This window comes from Postia placenta (assembly GCF_002117355.1).
Source record: "Postia placenta MAD-698-R-SB12 unplaced genomic scaffold POSPLAscaffold_17, whole genome shotgun sequence".
Classification (NCBI taxonomy): domain Eukaryota; kingdom Fungi; phylum Basidiomycota; class Agaricomycetes; order Polyporales; family Adustoporiaceae; genus Rhodonia; species Rhodonia placenta.
The window spans coordinates 821,017-840,646 of NW_020169848.1; the positions used below are offsets into that span (position 1 = coordinate 821,017).

At 57.0% G+C, this 19,630-nt stretch overlaps 7 protein-coding genes across 7 annotated transcripts; 6 read left to right on the forward strand and 1 right to left on the reverse strand.

Annotated features, from left to right (window-relative positions):
• The first annotated feature begins 325 nt into the window (after nt 1-325).
• POSPLADRAFT_1076245 (hypothetical protein) lies at nt 326-1,512 on the forward strand. The gene is made up of 5 exons (XM_024482898.1): nt 326-509; nt 568-659; nt 712-829; nt 877-998; nt 1,050-1,512. The coding sequence occupies exons 1-5, from the start codon at nt 411-413 to the stop codon at nt 1,246-1,248; spliced, it is 630 nt and encodes a 209-aa protein (XP_024334576.1). The 5' UTR covers nt 326-410; the 3' UTR covers nt 1,249-1,512.
• Nucleotides 1,513-1,756: 244 nt separating this feature from the next.
• On the forward strand, nt 1,757-3,380 carry POSPLADRAFT_1071630 (hypothetical protein; the record flags this gene model as incomplete). The annotated part of the gene is made up of 9 exons (XM_024482457.1): nt 1,757-2,057; nt 2,115-2,163; nt 2,213-2,265; nt 2,322-2,338; nt 2,385-2,706; nt 2,770-2,787; nt 2,841-2,916; nt 2,973-3,128; nt 3,181-3,380. 9 exons carry the CDS (start codon nt 1,757-1,759, stop codon nt 3,218-3,220), a joined length of 1,032 nt encoding a protein of 343 aa, XP_024334577.1. The 3' UTR covers nt 3,221-3,380.
• Nucleotides 3,381-3,735: 355 nt separating this feature from the next.
• Nucleotides 3,736-7,373, forward strand: POSPLADRAFT_1049980 (hypothetical protein; the record flags this gene model as incomplete). The annotated part of the gene is made up of 5 exons (XM_024479888.1): nt 3,736-4,488; nt 4,564-4,798; nt 4,853-5,463; nt 5,587-7,296; nt 7,332-7,373. The coding sequence occupies 5 exons, from the start codon at nt 3,736-3,738 to the stop codon at nt 7,371-7,373; spliced, it is 3,351 nt and encodes a 1,116-aa protein (XP_024334578.1).
• Nucleotides 7,374-7,875: 502 nt separating this feature from the next.
• Nucleotides 7,876-9,150, forward strand: POSPLADRAFT_1041626 (hypothetical protein). The gene has a single exon (XM_024477944.1). It carries the CDS (start codon nt 7,937-7,939, stop codon nt 8,933-8,935), a length of 999 nt encoding a protein of 332 aa, XP_024334579.1. The 5' UTR covers nt 7,876-7,936; the 3' UTR covers nt 8,936-9,150.
• Nucleotides 9,151-9,397: 247 nt separating this feature from the next.
• Nucleotides 9,398-10,905, forward strand: POSPLADRAFT_1076248 (hypothetical protein; the record flags this gene model as incomplete). The annotated part of the gene is made up of 10 exons (XM_024482899.1): nt 9,398-9,419; nt 9,485-9,565; nt 9,628-9,682; nt 9,742-9,831; nt 9,890-9,973; nt 10,034-10,104; nt 10,159-10,271; nt 10,335-10,529; nt 10,582-10,655; nt 10,715-10,905. 10 exons carry the CDS (start codon nt 9,398-9,400, stop codon nt 10,803-10,805), a joined length of 876 nt encoding a protein of 291 aa, XP_024334580.1. The 3' UTR covers nt 10,806-10,905.
• Nucleotides 10,906-11,657: 752 nt separating this feature from the next.
• POSPLADRAFT_1061464 (hypothetical protein) lies at nt 11,658-12,994 on the reverse strand (the record flags this gene model as incomplete). Its single annotated transcript, XM_024481386.1, has 5 exons — nt 11,658-12,234; nt 12,288-12,528; nt 12,578-12,802; nt 12,857-12,926; nt 12,986-12,994. The coding sequence occupies 5 exons, from the start codon at nt 12,992-12,994 to the stop codon at nt 11,658-11,660; spliced, it is 1,122 nt and encodes a 373-aa protein (XP_024334581.1).
• Nucleotides 12,995-15,700: 2,706 nt separating this feature from the next.
• POSPLADRAFT_1185777 (hypothetical protein) lies at nt 15,701-19,211 on the forward strand (the record flags this gene model as incomplete). The annotated part of the gene is made up of 4 exons (XM_024489177.1): nt 15,701-16,259; nt 16,870-17,030; nt 17,649-18,523; nt 18,625-19,211. 4 exons carry the CDS (start codon nt 15,701-15,703, stop codon nt 18,722-18,724), a joined length of 1,695 nt encoding a protein of 564 aa, XP_024334582.1. The 3' UTR covers nt 18,725-19,211.
• Between the last annotated feature and the right edge of the window lie 419 nt (nt 19,212-19,630).

The following is a 19,630-nucleotide window of genomic DNA, read 5'->3' on the forward strand; positions in this document are numbered from 1 at the left end:
GTGGTTTCTGAGTGTCAGGGGGCTGAGGATCATCGTTGCTTGGCAGGATCACCAAGAGGACGATGCTTGCGAACTTCAAAGGCAAGAGCAAGCTCTAACAAGGTTGCCTCTATCTTCCTTGATTCTTTATTTAGCCCGCGTTCGCTTCTTTGTTGTACCTTGCTGGAATATATATCAATTGTTGGTTGGTAGGAAAGTGAATTGTGAGCAGTTGCGGCGATCGAGCCCCCTGTCATCTCCGCCGTGTGAATCGGTAACAATGAGCATACGGTCGTTGTTGTGCTATGTTTGGCTGTGAGACGGTCGCCCGTTGTAGATTTGTTGGCAACGACCACCACCCTTCTTCTTGCTCCTCTCTCTTCTCGAGTCCTGAAACCGCTAGAGCTCCCCGCTCCATTCGTGTCCTTACGATGTTCACCACACTCATTTCTGTCGCTCTCTTCTCCACCCTCGCCATCCGGGGAGCTCGCGCCCAAGACTTTTCAATCGATACCCCTGTATTTACGCAGGTAAATCGTCACTACAGCCCAGATCGGCTGGCCACAGAGCACTTATGCCTTGCCCTAGTGCCAACCTGCAACTATCAACTGGACTGGCACCAACAACACCCCGTACAACCTCATTGTCGTTCCCAGTGATGATGTTTGCAGCGAGGAACTGTGAGTTCCCCGTCGCCATTAGCTCGCGTCATTCACCCTTAGCTCTACCCAGTGCTGACTTGGGTGACTTCTACAACACTTCCGCAACGTGGACGGTCAACGTTCCGGCTGGAACTGCCGTGACGCTCTCCCTGATTGATGCTCAGGACAACGAGGCCTGGAGTGGTTCTGTGAGTAGCCACTTGCCCGCCTCGCGCATCGGCTGACTGCTTTTCAGATCACCATCCAGGGCAGTGGTGACTCTTCGTGCCTCAACAGCACCGACGTTTCGTCGTCTCTTCTTCCGTCTGCATCGGTAGCGTCTAGCGTCATTTCGTCCGCTGTTGGCGGTGCAACTACGTGAGTGGCATGCTTTGCTGCTTATACCGCCACCGACCGTTCGTCTTTAAGCCTTGCGGTTCCTTCCACTGAGACCGCTACCGGTGTCGTCAATGACGGTGCTCCCCCTTCCGCCACCACCTCTGCTGCCGTTGCTATTGGTGCTGCCGGCCAGGGTGACAACCCCGGTGTCTCTGCCGGCTTCAGCATGCACCAGCTCAGCGCACCGATCATGGTCATGAGCGCCCTTGCTGCCATCGTGCTCCTTTGAGGGGCTGGTTGTATACCCCTAACAGTCCCCATATGATGAAATTCTACGTTGCGAAGCGCCGTGTATCGCCCTTGTTGGCGCTGGCTTTTTGATTCTCATTCTGAACACCCAGGTCAAATGGTTGTCATCGTCGTAGGCGGCTGCTGGTTTCGGCTTGCGCAGTCTCGAGTCGAATGCAACATGAGCAGGTCTGTTGCAGCGTTGTCAAGCTGGATGTACCTCTATACCTATATATCGGCGACTTGACAATGATTATCCGTATCTATGTTGTTGTGCTCCATTAACATCACCGGCGCGGGCGTACTATACGTGACAAATATTGGGTAAATAAGTCCTTGGCCTCGTCATGATGGTGACAGGTACCCGAACTAACACATGTTTAGCATGGTCGGTGGTGTTTTGAGCCCGAGATCGGAGGCGCTGCTCAAGCGTTTTGAAATCCCATGATCTCTGACATCCTACTTCAGTGCAGAGATGTCTGCTGCCTGGGAGAAAGCTCCTCGTTATCATGGCCCCTTTGCAATACACCCGTGTCGTCTTAGCTGAGCGACCCAAGGCCGCGGTTACCCCTTCGACCTTTCGCAAGGAGGTCGTGCCTTTCGATTCGAAGGCGGGTCCTAGCCAAGTCCTCGTTAAGGTCGAGTATGTGTCTTTGGACCCTGCTATGCGGGGCTGGTTGAACAACCGGCGGAGCTACATCGAGCCTGTCAAGATTGGGGCTGTGATGAGGGCGGCAGGTCTGGGCGTGGTGGTTGAAGCCGGTGAAGAGAGCGGTTTCGCTCGGGGAGATCTCGTCAGTGGGACCTTTGGTACGCACCATAATGACATTAGCGTAAGCTGTTCTCCAGATTCTAACCATGGAATAGGTTGGACAGAGTATGCGCTTATGGAGAAGAAGGCCGTGACTAAGTTAAAGCGAGTCATATCATGAATTGTTGGTCGCATTACTGATATAAGACGATAGAATTCCAGACGGTGGCGAACTCCTTGATTTCGTGGGCCCTCTGGGCATGCCGGGTGGGATATCATGTTGACCGCTAGCCGCAGGCGCATGTAACTAACTCCTGATATAGGTCTCACGGCTTACTTCGTAAGTTCCTTGTGCACGAATGAATGTGTCTGACCATTTAGCGCAGGGCTTATTAGATGTCGGGAAGCTGCGTTCGGGCGAGAGGCTCGTTGTCTCTGGCGCAGCGGGTGCGACTGGCTCAATCGTCTGTCAGCTTGGCAAGCAGAAGGGTGCAAAGGTCTACGCGATCGCCGGAACGCCGGACAAGTGCAAGTGGCTGGAAGACGAACTCGGCGTAGACAAGGCTTTCAACTACAAGAGCCCTACGTTCCACGAAGAATTCAAGCAAACCGTTGGTTATTTTGATGTGTTCTTCGACAATGTTGGTGGTGAGATCCTGGACTTCGCCTTGACGCGCATGAACAAGAACGCAAGAACGGTCTTGTGTGGTGCGTGGTATCCGAATCTGCCATGGGTGTGGACTTGAATGCTCATCGTGTACCGATTGTTAGGTGCGATATCCGATTACAGTAAGAATCATGCTTATTTATATGTTGATGTAGTTCGCCAATGATGCTGGCAGATTCCCTGAAGCCCAGGGGTTTGACTGGGTATCTGAACCTCATCTCTCAACGCGCGAAGATTGAAGGGTTTATTGTGTATGTTCTGAACACTGATGCTAATACGAACGTCCATGTCTGAGAACGATCCACAGGTTCGATTACGTTCAGCAGTTCCCTGAGGCACTGAGCTATTTGGGTGCTCGGCTTAAGGATGGCAGTCTTAAACGTCGATTCCATGTCGTGGAAGGCCTGGAGAAGGCGCCGCAAGCTCTGAACATGCTGTTCGACGGTGGCAATACCGGAAAGCTGTGAGTTGCGTCTCGCTACTGTCGATGTCAATTAACCACGTGTACAATGCAGGGTTGTGAAAGTCGGCAGTGACACGAAAGCGAAGTTGTAATCGATCTATGGTGGAGTCGTGCAGGAGTGCTGTTCCTGATTTATAGCTCGGGCCCTAAGCTGGCCTTTGGTTGCGAAGTCCTGTGTATAGTGTGGCCTATGTTGCTTGCTCGACCGACCAGCGGCTAGATATGTCTGCGCAATCAATAAATGTATAATCGAGTTCACCCCGCTGAATCGGGAGCCTTAGTGTGTCTCAGCCAAGTTGCCACTGAGCTCATCAGGTTTTCCCGCTTGCATGACGCAATGGATCATGGTGTAGTATCCCATAAGTCATTAATATTTCAGGAATGCCCGGTAACCTTGTGGATAAGTCCCGCGTCCTTGGATAGCCTACAAGGAGACTGAATGCTAGAGCGTGAGAAAGACAATTATGGCAAATGCATGTACATCTGGAGGTCCTCCTGACTTCCATCAGGTGCTAGAGTGATCTATATAGCTTCGAGGAATCGGCCTCTTTTATTGTTACATGCCTCTCCGTCGTTGTTGTCACTCACAACGACCCCTCTGCTGTCTATGACTTCGATTCCTTCGGGCGGTAGCACCAGCCCTCGCTGGGATAGCCGTAATCAGGGGTTCATTTCACCTGCGCGACTGCAGCAGTGGAAGCAACAGCAACAGCAACAGCAGCAGCGCCCTAGCCATGAGTTCTCACCATCACCGCCTCCAGAAAAGCTGCCTCAGTCTGAGGAGCACTTGCCAGCAGAGAAGAAGAGTCCAGCGGCACCAATGAGCCCGCCATCGAGTGGACATTCTCGAAGCTTATCTGCATTTTCCTTGTTCAGGATACGCTCGTCCAATCCGGAAGATATATCGACGTCTAGTCCCAACAAACTCCAGCGGCCTCCGCCAGAACGGCGCGGGAGTCAGAACGGCTTCGGGAAGCCAGTTGGAACCCCTCAATATGGGCCAGTGCTTCCGGAGAAGGATGTTGAGCCGACGAATGAGGCGGCACCCCAGTCTCAGGCCAGCCCAGTTGCGCTGAGTCGATTCTCGTCTTCTTCGACTGCCTCTCCCATGCATCCGGAAATACGGTCAATTGTCCAGTTGACGCTAGCGCACGCTCACAAGATTTACTTCTCCGGTCCTCTGGTGAAGCGAGTAGAGCGTCAGCCTGATGGACAAAAACCGGCCAGAGACGAGGGATGGCGGGACGTCTGGGCGCAACTCGGCGGAACGACGCTGAGCGTGTGGGACATGAAGGCGGTTGAGGAGGCAAGCAAGCAGGGTAAACAAGTTCCTCCCACTTACATCAATGTAACAGATGCTGTGAGTAACATGTATATATATATACTTTGAACATCATGTCTAATTTCTCGACAAACCCTTGTCCACATGCTGAAGTTTGTTAATGTGCTAGCCTCAGTCACCGTGCCTGAGACGCAGCTTTCACCGGCGACGAAGTATTCGAATGTACTCACGCTGAACACCGCTGGGTCGAATCTATACCTCTTTGCATGTCCTGCTTCGGATGCGCTAGTCTCCTGGACCGCCGCATTACGCTTGTCTGCCTGGGAGAAATCGAGATTAGAAGAGATCTATACGGCACATCTAATCCGCGTCACGCTGAGCGATGATAGTGCGCGCATATATGCACCTCAAGTATCTGCAAATACTGAAATTGTACTTTTAGGGCGGGATATACCTACCACTCTGGTCCATGGAAGAATGGAGGGCTGGGTACGGATCCGCATTGCCGGACAAGTTGACTGGAAGCGAGCTTGGATGGTTGTCAGTGCAGGTGGGCATACTCACGACGGATCGTCCGTCTCTTCAATCGATCAGAGCCATCGGCCAGGGTCACCAGGTTCGCCAGGGTCGTCCAACGGCACCCGCATGAAGCGCATGTCCAACCTATTCTCTCGCGAGCGCAGCCCACCGCGTCCGGTCAAGCCCATCATACAGTTTCTGGCTTCGCCCAAGTCGAAGGACAGGAAGAAGCCAATCTTAACGCTGCGTGACATTACGCAGGCGTTTGCGGTGTATCCCGAACGTCCAGAACTGATTAGTCGCAGTACTCTGATTAAGCTGGAGGGACAGCTAGGTGACGAGGAGATGGGGGGTGCGATGAAATTCCGTGAATGCTGGCTCATGGTACTGCCAGAGCTCGACGGACCAAACATCCAAGCCTCCGAAATGTTAAAGTGGCTAATCGGTGAGGCTGTAAGGGAAAACGCGAAGAAGCGTGACGCTGACAGAATCTTTCAGCTGTACACGACGCCTTCGAATTGTATGGAAGACCTGGTCACTACAGCTGGGATCCTCGTGATCCTCGAGGCATGATGTTTGCATATCCGATCGGACCTCACAAAGATGTACGTATTGCGTACCGATATCCCTATCATGGTTCATTCATACTACTATCAGATGTTGTTCCTCGATCGTGAATTGGCTGAAGCACTCGACGTGAGAGATGAACGAACTTCGTCGATCCGATCCCAACTCCAGAACATCCTTGCTGGACGTATGCAGGGTGGCGATGTTGGGCCGCCACGAGAGGATCGTCCGCCGATTCTTCCGCCTTTACCAGACGTCAGGTCGAACGACCTTCATGAGGAGGAAGAGCCGGTGGAAGTGCCAGTGCAAGCGCAACGGCAGAAGTCTCGCGACCATTTGTCCCTGCAGCTTCCGCCGCTTAGTTTCGAGACCTCGGTGTCTGACTCGGAGCCTCCTGCCGTTCCGGAGAAGCGTATTTTGACACCTATCACGGAACGCAGCATACCCCGCCGCTCACTCTCTACTGAAAAGCAGACCTCGAATGCCTCAAGGACATTCAGCAGTCCCCCGAAGGTCGTGGAGTCTTCGCAGGAATCTGGGTCTATGTTAGGCCAGACGCTGGTATCCAGTCCGACAGCTTCCAGTCCTCCACCAGAGAATGACATCCGTGGCCGCCGGAGCGAAGATTCTTACGTTTACGTTGGTCCAGGTTCACGACCAAGCTCGAGGTTAAGCCGCCCCGAGCCTGGAAGACTGGCTTCAAAGTCCTCCATATCGTATGCGACGACGCCCCCATCTGCTCCTCCCATCAAAGTTCCGATGTCGCCAGAATCAGACACACGTTCATTCACCAGTGTTCAAGCCATGTCCCCCCAAGCACCACCGCCTCCCACGTCCGCCTCAAAGCCGCCGGCCCCTGTGAAAGACACACCTTCTCGTCCGACTACTCCCGCCGCTCTCAATGCACCGTCTTCTGCTCCCTCTCCACCAGTAGTTCGGGCCGGAGACGCCCCGAGGCCACCTTCGCATGCTACTTCGAATCCCCCACCGGCAAGCCCACCTACTCGTCCATCTCAGTCCCCCAGGAGCGATTCAGACGACCTGTCACACTCAGCCGGCGCAATGTACTATATGCAACATATGGATCAAGAAAAGCGCCATGTTGCTACAGGATATCAGCGCCATCCCCCACCACCCGTGAGCAAGTCACAGTCCGAGGACGAAGAGACATCATCAGACGACAGCCATTTGTATGCCCCTCCCCCTCGAATGACAGCGAGCCCTATGAACGTGCGCCACACCAGCCCTCCACGACCCCCCGCTTCTGACCGACCTCTCACATCGCGTCGCGACACGAACAGGTCTGTCGCGTCGTCACGGTCAAATCTGACCGCGTCCGAATCGGCAACCTCCGCGACCACGTCTAGATCGGCAATGGGTCGGAAGCCGTCTGGGGCACGTGCCGCGCCCGCGAGTAAAATGCCAACCCGCGCACGGCAGTCCTTCACACCAGACCGTAGCCCGCAAGACCTCGACGAGGTCGACGGCGAAGACGACATGGTAGACCTCCGCGATGATCCCCCTGCAGTCGCTCGGGCACGTGAAGCTCTCGAAGACCCCAATGCGGATGCGCTGGCTGCACTGACATTCCTTGAACAAGGCGAAGAGACGGACGTAGCATCGCAACCGAACCCATCGTCACCGCCCGCTGGCTCGTCATCGCCTCCCATTCCTCAGGTTGTCGAGCCACCGTCGAGCTCCTCCAAGTCACGAGAGTACCGATCTTCATTTGCCCCATCTAGACAAGCGGCCGAGCGAAAAGCAAAGGCGCAAGCGCAACAGGCCGCTCAGCAGGCCGCTGTTAGCCGTCCTGGGCGTGTCAATGGAACGGGCAGGCCACGAACAGCCAGCCACGGCGCGTGGGCAGAGAGCAGTGAAGAGGAAGAAGAGGAAGAGGAGGAGGATGAAGATGCCGATTCCGATGCAGAACCACCTCAACGCAGCATGCCCAGCTCAGGACAGCAATCCGCCGCCGGCTCTATTGCCCCTAGTAATTCAGGCAGTGTCGCGAACCCCTCGAACGGTGGTATGTCTCCTGCGAGATCGACAGGTGATTTAAGTGCAAGTGCGTACCCGCCGGCACGTCGGCTGCCCCGCGAACTTCCTCAATTGCCAGAGCAGGGATACCAAGGTATGTGTGTGCATATTTCTTGATCTGTCTTCTCTGACACCGCGCGTAGGCAATGCGGAGTACTTGAGTCCTCAGCCTCGGCGTCTCATGTCAGACAGTTACTCCGCCCAACAAATCCCGCCTCCAGGTGGACCTCGAAACATACCGTCACCTGGATCGAACCTGAGGCCTCATTCAGAATTCCCTAATCATGCCGCCGCGCGCCAGACGATATGGAGCCACGTCCTCGAGTCGAACAAGGGTCAAGGCGCTTCACCACCTCCCGGTGCCAGAGATACGTTCGTGCAAATTGAACCACCGTCTCAGGCTATGACAAAAGCATTCACTCCCCATGGGTTGCTCTCTGCCGGTCTGCAAGATAAACAGGACCGCTCCGCGAAGAGACAGGAAGAGCTGGCTAGGGAGACTGGCGCCTCGCTCATCAATGTACCGAACAAGCCGCCTCCCCCTCAGACTGGTCTGCTTGGCGCTGTCACAGCGCATGAACGCGAGCGAAAGCGCGAGGGAGGCATTGGTGCTGCTCTTACCGAACGCGAGCGAGAACGACGCTCAGCCGAAGATAGGCAACGCAAGCTCGACGATTATCAGCGACAGCAGCTCGACCAGATGCAGCAGGCCGGGTCGATGTACGGCGGTATGGGCATGCCAGGCTTCAACCCGATGATGGGCAGTCCGATGATGATGGGCATGAACCCGATGATGACGGGAGGATGGGGCTACCCTGGCATGATGCCCGGCTTCGCACCGCAGCCGCAACATATGCTCGCCGCGCAACAGGCAGCAATGCAAGCATACCAGCAGGCGATGATGGCATTCTCCACTGCTGGGTCCCAAGTCGGCGAGCCTGGCCCTGCCCCGCTCAATCCTATGATGACGGGCGGAAGCATGGGCATGGGAGGGTTTGACCCGCGCATGTCGATGATGGGCATGCCGATGATGAGCCCGTCGATGGGCATGAACCCCGCCATGAGCATGAGTCCGTCGATGGGTATGAACCCCGGCATGGGTATGAACTCCGGCATGGGCATGAACCCTGGCATGGGCATGGGCATGAACCCGATGGGCATGGGAATGGGCATGCAGATGACGGGGAACAGTGGCTTCGACTCGCGCCCCCCGCAGTCCATGTTCGACCCTGGTATGCAACCTCCGAACCATCTCGGAGGGATCGGTAGCGACCAGCGGCCATATTCGTCGCAGAACAGCTCGGCGGACGGGCAGCCGGCCGCACCACGCCTCGTCAACAATGCGAACGCGAACGAGGAACCACAGCGCGGTCGGCCAGGGCCATCTCCGGCGCAAGGTTGAGGGGTGTTTTCTCTTCGGGCAGGGTTGTATTGTTTGGTGCCACGGACACATTCACTCTCGGACTTGTTGCTGCATTCCTTCGGTTCGCTTAGCATATTGTTGTTGATATAGCTCGTCCCCTAATGCTTCCGGTAGTTCCGCGCATTTACTTGGTCTCGTCTCATTCGGATCTCGTTCGTATATATGAGGCTACTGCCTTCCAGCCATCACGTTGCATTTGGATACCTTCCACTCATAATGGAGACACTGTATATCCCACGGCTATGTGAGCGGACAAATATCTGTAACACTTGAGTCTTGAAGGAGTGCTTGGTCAAATAGCGGACCCAATTTTGGGGACATCGATTCGCATGCCTCTAACTTATCTGTAGCTGACCAAGCGATGTCGACATCTACGTGCCTCGCAAAGTCTACACAACCCACGTTCTACACTTCACCTTGTCTGCATCGGCCGAAGACAACATGCCTTTGAGGGTCGGCTACGGTAAGCTGTATTTTGTAACCAAACGATCACCGACGTCTGATCGGAGTGTACAATCTATGCCTCAGTCCGCGAGCACTTCTCTTCGCCTCTTCTGCAGTACGCCGAGATAGATGCGGGCAAATCCTTTGTTCTTGTAGAATGTCCGAGTACGTCATATAAGCTGCTAGATTAGAGTGCTTGGTCTAATGGCGCTCGAATTTTCTGGCAGGCGGGACAGGACAATTGATATCTCGTCTAACTAACGACGAAATTGATGTTGCTGTGTGAGTCGTTGATTCAATCGGCGTACTGTCACGCAAACGAACTCAACTCATTTATACAGCGCACTCACTGACCCGTTGATATCTGGCATCGCAAAGGGCTCAGAGCACTACAAGCTGGTGGGCAGCTATGTTACAACTCCGCTGAATTGGTACATTCATTGAGCCTTTCTTCTGCGATCATCATGGCTCATTGGGTACATGCTTCAGGGCTGTCATTACGGGTAAGGATACCAAGTATCAAGAGATCGCCGACTTGCAAGGGTCGACGATTGGTATCTCGCGATACGGAAGGTATCGCCTTCTTTAGCCCTCGATGTAGCATTGTGATGATGGACAGACTGCCGTGTTTAGCGGGAGCCAGACAATGGCATATGTCATGGCGTTGCAACAAGGATGGCCCACCGAGAAGCTCGAATTCAAAGGTACGTATCCTTGCAATCAGGAGTATGGTTCACGCATTGAAGTTTCAATCGTAGTGAACAACGACATTCGCGGTCTCATCAACTCAGTGAACGATGGATCAACGAGCGCATTCATGTGGGAATGGTTCACAACCAAGCCGTTTGTCGATGCGGGAGAGGCTCGTTTCGTACGTATATTCCATTGCGTAACGCACAACAATCATTGATCACGGTTCTGCACGGCTGGTTAGATCGGATCTGTCCCGACTCCCTGGCCCTCATGGCTCATCGCCGCCCACCCCACGCGCGCGACGCCCGTTGCGCTCCGCACATTCCTTAGCACTTTGACTACCTACGTGCAGACTTTCGACAGCCCCGAGAAGCGAGCGCAAGACGACGTAGAGTTTATCAAGGCGAAGTTTGGTTATCCGGAGGCTGATATCAACGTACGCCCTATTGCTCGTACTGGGTGCTTTTACTGAAGATCTGTTGGGGCAGGCCTGGCTGAAGACAGTTAATTGGACTCATGACTGCGCTGCCATTCCCAGCAAAGTAATCTCAGATACGCTCGAGTAAGCATGATAGGTGTTGCCGTGGCCTTCAACTTGATTCTTGACATATCTTTGATCAGGGTATTAGAGAAAGCGGGATTTATCAAGAGTCCTGAAGACGGATTCGATGTCGCCCATTTTGTCAACACTGACATAGCAAGGTTAACCTAAATAATCCCTTCTACATGGTACAAAGTTTACAATCACGTATCATCATGAAAGCACCTGTGTACAACACAATTACGGAAATGACACTATACTTTCCATGGTACTGCGAAGACTTATACTGTATGCCGGTATGCACCACTCGTGCACCGCCCACAAAAAACACTGGAACTCAGCAATTTTTATCACGTTGTGGCCATGAGGATACACATGTTTCCTGTCACTGTATCCCCAATATTTCTGAATTGACTTTGCAGGCTGACTCCAGAGTGACTCCTCATTGAAGTATGGAACGGGCGATGTTCACACATCAGCGTCAATTAAATATCCGACGGCGCACCCATTGCTAATGTACTTGCAGGGCACCCGCAGGTAGCATCGGGTGTGCTATGGAGCTAAATGCCGGCTGTCTCAATGTATGAATATGGACGCTGACGGCACGACTACAGACTAGGATTGTCCTGTTCCCAATCAGCATGGCCTCGAACAAGAGTAAGAGAGGTGAGAATACGGGGCATAACATAAGTGATTTGATCTGTTTTGATGGGATTCTGTATCACTGTAAGTCATTTCTTCTAGCATCGCTAACACACACTCGACTCGACGGCCGTCTTGCATGATCCAATTCAGATCGCGTCACAACTGAGACCGATCGGTTCATCGCACAACATGTTGTCTCAACGACTGCGAAGTGCCCTGTTCCGAGCGGTCTTTGGGGTTGCACCTTGCCAATTGCCAGGGTACAAGGGTCCCATAATACAATATATTCCAAGGAAGGCAGTAAGCACCGCCTGATTACACAGCATAACAGGATGCAGAACAAGGGCACAACAGCTCTTAAACAACTCAGCCGTGCGCTCACGTCTTCGTCGTGATCTTGCGTGTGAGAGTCCGCAACCTCTCCGCGTTCTTCTTCCGTCGCTCGATATCCACGTCGACGCTCATAGTGTTCTTTGCATTGCCGGTATTCGACTTGGGCGCCACAGTATAGCTGCCCAGCATGCGCTGAGGAATCATCACCGCATTCTTGCGCACGCGATTCTTCTCGCTCTCTTTTGCCCGCGCCAGAATAGCGTTCAGCCGCTCACCACCAGGTCGGCCGCTGTCGCCGTCACCACTGTGCGCAGTCGGGATAATGCGGTCCCTGTAAGACGCGCTGCGCTTGATGATTGGCCGGGACCACGCGGACACAAGGTCATTGGCGAGACGGGCGATGTCGGGCGTTACTCGCTTGCATTTGGTGTAGAAGATGATCACCGGGCCAAGACGCGCCTCCTTGAGAACAGGCGTGTCGATGAACTCCATTTTCTTAAGGATGGGGAAGAATTCTTTCTGGATGTCCAGTGCAGGGAGAGACTTATCGGGCAGAGGCTCCAGCCACTTCCGCACACCCTCCAGGAGATTGTTGTCGATGATTGACTGCGACAAAGAGTTTCTGAGGACACAGTTGTCAGACGGGAGATGTTAGCATGGACCGAAGACGCATACTTGCGCAGAACTTCCATCACTTGTGGGAGCAATCTCAGCTTCGACGTAGCAGGCAGCTTCTCTCTGTTCGCTTGTTCGTCGTCTTGCGCAGCAGTCATCATGGCCTCGCGGAGCCGGGAGACCTCCTCGTCGGCGTATCTGTCCAGGACGTCGTCGTCGTCCTTCTTCTTCCGCCTCGGCTTGGAGGCACGCTTCGGTTTCAGGATCGCCTCAAGCTGCATGTCGAGCCTCATCTTGCCGGCTGGCGGGGCGTCAGCTGCACAGACAACTGCTAGGCCTTGGAGACACACCTTGCTCGGGCGGCAGCTGGCTCAGGTCCACCTCCTCCACCTGCTTTCGCTTCCGCTTCCTCTGCTTTGGCCGCTGCGCCCCGTCTTCCGCCCCGCGCCTGCTGCTCCGGCGGACCTTCGGTTTCGGGGCGCGCTTTTCCTGCACATACTCGTCCCCGGAGTCTGCTGAGGACTCCTCGTCTGGCACGGCGAGGGACTCCTTCCCTGCGCGCCTCTGCGGCACCTCTGCAGCGAGCTCAGCGCCTGTACCTGTGCGTTACACCAGCCGTGCAGACATACCGTCCTCCTCCGGCGACGAGAGGTCGTCATCCGAGTCACGCCCGAAAATTTCTCGCTCGAGGTCTACCGTCTGCCCAGACGTGTGTGTCAGCGGTGCTGGTGTTGAATGCGAAGGAGGCGAAAGCTTACGTCGGCCATTGTCGTTGCAGTCGAAGGGAGGACACCTGAGCGCCCACGGGCAGCGAGCAGGTGTGACAAGGCACGTCGTCACACCGTGATTTTATTATGTCCATTTATGGATCGCATACCGCGACTCGGGCGCTCCGGGACAGCAACTTGAAGTTCCCTCCCTCTGCGTATTTCAAGTTACAGTAAGTGAGCCACACCGTCGAAGTCCTCCTTCCGAGATTCAGCCTCACATGCCCTGGTGGCTGCAGCTTCAGCCGAGGTATTTGTAAGAATAGAACGCAGGGTTCAAACGTTAAAGCGGTGTGATTCCTCCTGTCTACATAATCCTTACACATGTCATAAACCAAACGAGGACAGTACTAGTCAGCTTGCTCTAACACCATCATAAAACACCACAGGATTCTGACGAAGAACGGTGTTTTGCCGGGGTGGTCCGACAGGCCACACACACCCTTCAAAAGCTTCACGATGTCGCCGGGCTTAGCGGCGGAGCTGCTGGTGTGGGTTTGAGTGTTCGCAAGCGGAACCGTAACGACTCTATTTGGCAACGCGCCACTCGCCGGTGACATCTCTATCGCAAAGCACCATAGGACGATTACAAGCAACATCTTGCCCCCATCCATGGATGATTCCCAATTTGCCTCGTCTCGTATTATCTACTGCGGGATAACCGGGGACTGGTACTGTCAGCATTGGTGCCGACATCATAGACCAAACAAGCGCCAAATGAAGTTGCCTGCTAGCACTTGCGGCCGAGGATGCACTAGGTATTCGCTCAGGAACCAGTGCGTCCTCCCCGATTTACCAGGCCTCAGGACGGCTGCCGCGATGCCAGGTGCCCATTGTCCGAGCACTTGGCACGCAGTTCTCCCGCTCTGCGTTGTTGTGATTAACATGCACAATGCGTGAGGGCGGTGAGTCGCCGATCAGTGAGGCCCCGCATTTGCTGCATAGCCACAATCTTGCCTTGGTCTCTTAAGCCGCTCAACGAAAACTTGGGGATTACTGATCGGCGGCGTGTGCACGGGAACAGCGCAGTATTGGCTGCGCGGTGCGAACGCCAGAACCCCGGCTCGCGCTGGGATATACCCACACACACCGCGAATACCACGAATGGCGCCCGGTGCCTGCTCCCACACGGCGCGCTCACCCCATCGGCCAACCGGTAGAGCCTATGAGAGGAGAGTGTGAGATGCTCGGGCACACGCAGCCGTGACTGGCCACGGTGTGTCAGCGAGCGCAGGCATGCAAATGCATTGCTGCCTGGGGCTCGCCGTTCGCAGGCGAGTCCCCGCCGCAGCCCGCAGCCCCGCAGCGCACCCTGGTCCCCCGCGGAGGCGAGGCGAGCGACGCCCTGTCGGGCTTGTGGGACAACAAACCCGTCCTCTGGCAGGCGTTATATGTCATTGCGTGCCGCGTCCGAGTCGGAGGCGGTTGAGGTTGAAATGCCAGTACTTGCCGCTCAGACGTCGCCATCTGTTGTTTTCGTGCCGGTTATTGCAAAGATGCATTTGCATGTCGCGCTGGCCGGTTGACACGCGCGATGTCCCCCTTTTTTGTTCGCGCTGGACGCGCGAGTCCGCGTCAGGTCGCGTCAAGAGCGGATAATGTGGTGCGTTCAACAAAATTGCCGCTTACAGTAAATGTCGCTTGGAAAACAAGCGACGTCCCGCTGCCTTGGAGCGCTCAGATGTCGCAGAAACAGTCACTTATGAGTCAGCGTGATGCAGCTCTGATTTCATCACGTTCTCGATTCGCGAAAGGCTAACCAGGAATTGTGTAAGCGTGTTGTATGCCAGACTCAGCAGTAGCTTGTTTGTGGCTGTTCGATGGGATCCTGGTCGCTTTTGTCGCGCTTATACCACCTCGAATACAACGCACTCGTTGCGCTGGGACCAACGCCCGGCGCCGGCTGTCCGTTACACAGAGTGTTCTCACGTCGAGCATGGGAGTGAGCTGCATGCGTGCTGCTGATTGGACGGCGGAATGTAAATGGGAGAACGTGGACCAGGAAGAGTGGTGTATTTATGGATCTTGTTGCCAGCGCGGGAGCACGTCGGACGGGGTGTCAGATGGTGATGGAGTTACGTGATGAGGGCCGCGTCGCAGGGAGCGCGAGCGGACTCCTGCGCTGGCCAGCCTTGCCATGGAGTGCGCGATTCACGCTGTGGTTGTGCTGCAGCAGTAAGTACTGGGTGGACGTCATGGCGGTAGCGTAAGGCGGCATCTATGACGACATGGCCGTCGGTGTCCATACTGGGAGCTTCGATCGGAGAAGCTCGGGCAAGCGCCCAGGGCGCGATCGCTGCCGGCGAACGTGTCCGTCGGCATTTCGGCCGGGGGCGACGATGGACGGCGAACGTTGGCAGCGCGGCGGTTCTGTGCAGGACGGCCTGCGCGCGGCCCTTGCAGCTCTGGTATGTTGTCCTGCAGTGGTGAGGCAAGCGATAGAGTGGAAGATAATGGAAGCCGGAGATGAGGAGTAGATTACAAGCGGCTTCTTGGAAAGGTTATCGGCCGCTGTGCTTCCCGATCTGCCCGCCACCGTCAGGTCGTTGCGCATAGGTGAGCGTCTGCAGCGTAGGGACGCGCCCGGCCTGCTTGAAGGTAGGGACGGGAGTAGGGCGGCATGGCAGAGGCACGGCTAATTATAAACACGGGGGATACTTGGAGTGGTCAGGTGTCCTCTGCTCTCTTTCCTCTCCACCGCCCGCCATGGCTGTCCAGGTCGCCTCGCCCGTCCGCGACCCCATCTTCCGCCGTCCTCTCTCTCCCATGTCCGCTCTCTCTGCCTTGTCTCGTCCCCCTCAGCCCGCCCCGAGCCCGCCTCGCACCAACCGCCCGCTCCCGCCTGTCCCTCCGCTAAACGACACAGACTTTTTCTCCCCCGTCCGGACGGCCTCTCCCTCTCCCTCTTCACCCGTATCACCCAAAAGAGCCCTGCCATCGCCCAAAGGCAAGCAGCGCGCACTCGAGGCGCTGTCTCCCCGCTCGCGTCCGGTCTCCCGCGCAACCTTCGCCTCCCGCCGCGCCCTCACCCACGTCCTCAAGACCCCGCGTACGCTCGAAAACCTGCTCGTCTTTGTGCCGTGGGCGGACTTCCATGCGCTCGTCAGCACGTGCGGGAACTTTCGCAGGGAGCTCATGGCCCGCCCTGACTGCCGCGACGCCATTCTCGCCCAGTTTGTCCCTGGGTACCGCCATGCGCGGGCTGTGGCGGACATTTACCACTACCGCCAGGTCGCTGTCGATTTCCACGACGTGGCTCTGCTTGGTGAGTTTTCCCCTCCTGGATGCTTTTTTTTCGCTCCTTGCGTGCTCGTAAATATGGCATTGTGGGGTGGCTGCGAGTGACAATGGACGCGTAAATGGCTGGCATCCCCCGGCCATGCACCCAAAGTAATCTCTACCCATGCTCTGGGCGAGTCAACGTGGGTTCATTATGCACGGAAGATGGCGCCATTTGCCTTGATAATGTTGGCTGTATGGAGAAATCCACCGAGGGTGAGAGCATCCCTGCAGCTCAATTTTGACCTGCAAGGAACCCACGTCAGATTCACCCGGACGCCCGGTGAAAGCGATTTTTGCCTGCGCCGCGAGCGAAACCCATCCACGTCTCCCCCCACAGCGAGTCGCTCCGGAGTATTCGCCGGTCGCGTTCGTTCATTTCACTGCGATGGTGTGAGAGCTACGGAGAAAGGGCGCAGCAACACAGTGCATCAGGGATCCGCGTAGCGCGGCGGGACCCTGCCTCTAGCCTCGCCGAGAAGCACCATGTCGTGCTATTTCTGGACACATACCTCCGCGGTCATTTTGTACTGCATCCTTGGCCTACGGGCACATAATGTGATCTGCACAGTAACTGACGTCTGTGTTTCCCGCAGTGCTATCCCAGTTCGTGCCCCTGCACAAGTATCCCCTGCACACCCTCTCCCTCTGCACAGACTCCCCGCACACGGACCCGTCCGCACTCGCCGACCGCGCCGCGCGGCTGGCCACCCTCTCCCAGGCACACTCCCGCTTCGTCCTCCTGCTGCAGGCGCTCGTGCACAGCACGTCCTACCAGCCGATGTCGGACGAACTCGACGCGGACGGCCTGAACCTGGACCTGAACCCGCTTGCGTCCTCAGCCCCGGGCGCACGCGCGCCCCAGCGCTCCACTGTCCGCGAGCTCGTCTTTCCCCCGCCCTTGTCGTACTTTGGCGGGGACCCGGACCAGCAGGCACAGGCACAGGCACAGCGCGACCCCTCCCCTGCGAGCAGCCGGACCCACCGCCGGCTGCACAACCCGCGCCAGGGCCCAGGCGCCCGCGCCCCGTCGCTCGGCCCCCGCGCGCCGCCGCTCAGCCCGCGCACGCTGTCGCTCAGCCCCGTGCGCGCGTCCGGCGACTTCCAGGCGCTCCTCGGCGACAGGCGCACCACCGGCAAGCGCCAGTCGCGCCGCATGTCGATCTTCGGCGCGCCCAAGGTGCCCCCGCCCCCGCCCGCGGCGCAGCCCGCCGCGCTCAAGTACGCGAACGGCTGGCGGCGCTCCGCCGTGCCGCGCGCGCAGCCGCCGGCCGCCCCGCCCCGCCTTCAGGCGAGCATCAGCATCGCGTCGATTCCCGCATCTGCGTCCGCATCGATATCCGCATCCGCATCGGTCAGCGACGACGACCTCAAGGCGCCGCGGCTGCGCTTCACCGCGGGACCGTCCTCGAGCGAGAGCTCCCTGGCGAGCCCGCCATCGTCGCGGAGCAACACCGACGGGCGCGCGACGCCGAGCCACGCAGGCTCGAGCTCGCCGCGCGTGCGCCCCGTCGACCCCGACCGCCAGCCCGAGCCCGCCGTGCCGCGCGGGACGTCGCCGCACGACCTGCACCTCGCGACTTCGCGCGCGCGCGCGCCGGTCCTGCGCGTGTTCGTGCCGTGCACGGCGCTCGACGACGCCGCGCTGACCGCGTGCGAGGCGCAGCTGGCCGCCGCGGGGCTGTGGGAGCACCTCTCCGTGGGCGACGTCGTGTGCAACCTCGGGTACGTCCCGCCCGCAGGCGCCGGCGCGGGGACGGGGACGGGGGCGGGGACGCAGGTGTGGCTCGTGTTCGAGGGCACCGCGCTCGTGCCGTACGCGCCGCCGGGGCCGCCGCCCGTGGCGGACCCGCTGACGCTGCCGTCGCCGTTCTACTACGCGCACATCCTGCCGCCGTTCGCGGACCCGGTGTTTGAGATCGCGCTGCCGACGTCGGGATTGGGATTGGGATTGGGGCTGGGGGGCGCGGAGCTGACGCTGACGCTGGTGCCGACGCGCGTGCGGAGCCCGCGCTCGCCGGGCGGGTGGGCGGTCGTGCGGCGGTATGTGTGGATCGCGCGCGTGCCGTACGTGGGCGCGGCGGGGCTGGGGCGCGGGTGGCGCGGGGAGTGGATGCTGGAGGGCGAGGGGACGAAGGAGGGGCGGCAGAGTCTGTTGGACGCGCTGGGCGATGGGCCCGGCGGGGTGACGCGCCGCGGGCGGTGGATGGTCGTCCGTGATAAGTCGGGAGGGGGGCGTGTGTGGATGAAGTGAGTGTCTTTTGTTCTTATTTATTTCGCGCGGGCGCGGTTTACTTTGTTCTGTTCTGGGGTAGACGTCGGATGCTGACGGTGCTGATTTCGTACTGCAGGTTGCTTGTCCCGAACGTGGACCATGTGCATGACATCACGGAGGCGTGCGAGAGCGTCGTGGACCTCCCACCGCCGGCGCGGACTACGACCGAATCATAAACACTAACACTGACTCTTGCGTGAACGTGGGCACCGATCCGGACACTTGTTGTATACACCCGTTTAATTCGGTCTTCTCTTCTCCTTCTCATCCTGCCCCTGTCACTGGCACACTCACCTGTTGCTCTGCTCTCATCATACTCAGGTCGCTGCGAGACCCCCACACTGTCTGTCTGTGACTTGACGCTGTTGCTACTTTATTGTATGTACGTTTACCCTACCGCCTCCGCGCCTGTACTGCATGGACTGCACTGTTGTATACCACACACGCCCTGGCACCCTTTACTGTTTACCCCGCTTGTTCCATCATCTCTGCGACACTCACGTATCTGCCGATCGCACGTACAACCCCCCACTAGTATCAGCGTTGCTTCGCACCCGTATAGTAGCAACGGACATCTCAGGCTCCACGTGTAGCAGGAGAGTCCTTTGTCCCCTTTGCCGCTCCTGCGGGTAGTAACAAATGCACATTATGCCTCCGACTGTTTCCACGGATGTCTGTGATGTCTTGGACACTAAACGTGCGAGGATTGAGTGCCTTCCCGTAGGATCTGGACGGTTTGCAGATTCCGAAAGAGTCCCGTTATGTCGGTCGTTGAGGGTAGCCCCAGACTCTTCGGCGTCTGACAGTCACAGCAGCCGTTTTCGGATCAGCCGATAAGTCTGCGATCGCGGCCAGACACTCGTTCGACGGGAACAGGACCTTGTTCGGACCAAAATATCAATCCTTACACCCAGTATTTCCAGTCGGTGGTACGTCTACATGTTGAATGACTCGTACTCTCGGGGTCTCTTGACTTGAGTATTGGCATTTGCCTTGGACGGCGCCTTGCAACTCGGAATGGTCCAGCCCACCTCCCAACATCACAAAGCTAGCAAGAGCAATTCATCTCCGCCGATCGTGAA

Bases quoted from the DNA above. Each gene is read 5' to 3' on its own strand.
- POSPLADRAFT_1076245 (XM_024482898.1), top strand. From the start codon at position 411: ATGTTCACCACACTCATTTCTGTCGCTCTCTTCTCCACCCTCGCCATC. The intron at 510-567 runs GTAAATCGTCAC...GCCTTGCCCTAG, and splicing joins ATACCCCTGTATTTACGCAG to TGCCAACCTGCAACTATCAA. The intron at 830-876 runs GTGAGTAGCCAC...ACTGCTTTTCAG, and splicing joins ACGAGGCCTGGAGTGGTTCT to ATCACCATCCAGGGCAGTGG.
- POSPLADRAFT_1041626 (XM_024477944.1), top strand. From the start codon at position 7,937: ATGACAAAAGCATTCACTCCCCATGGGTTGCTCTCTGCCGGTCTGCAA.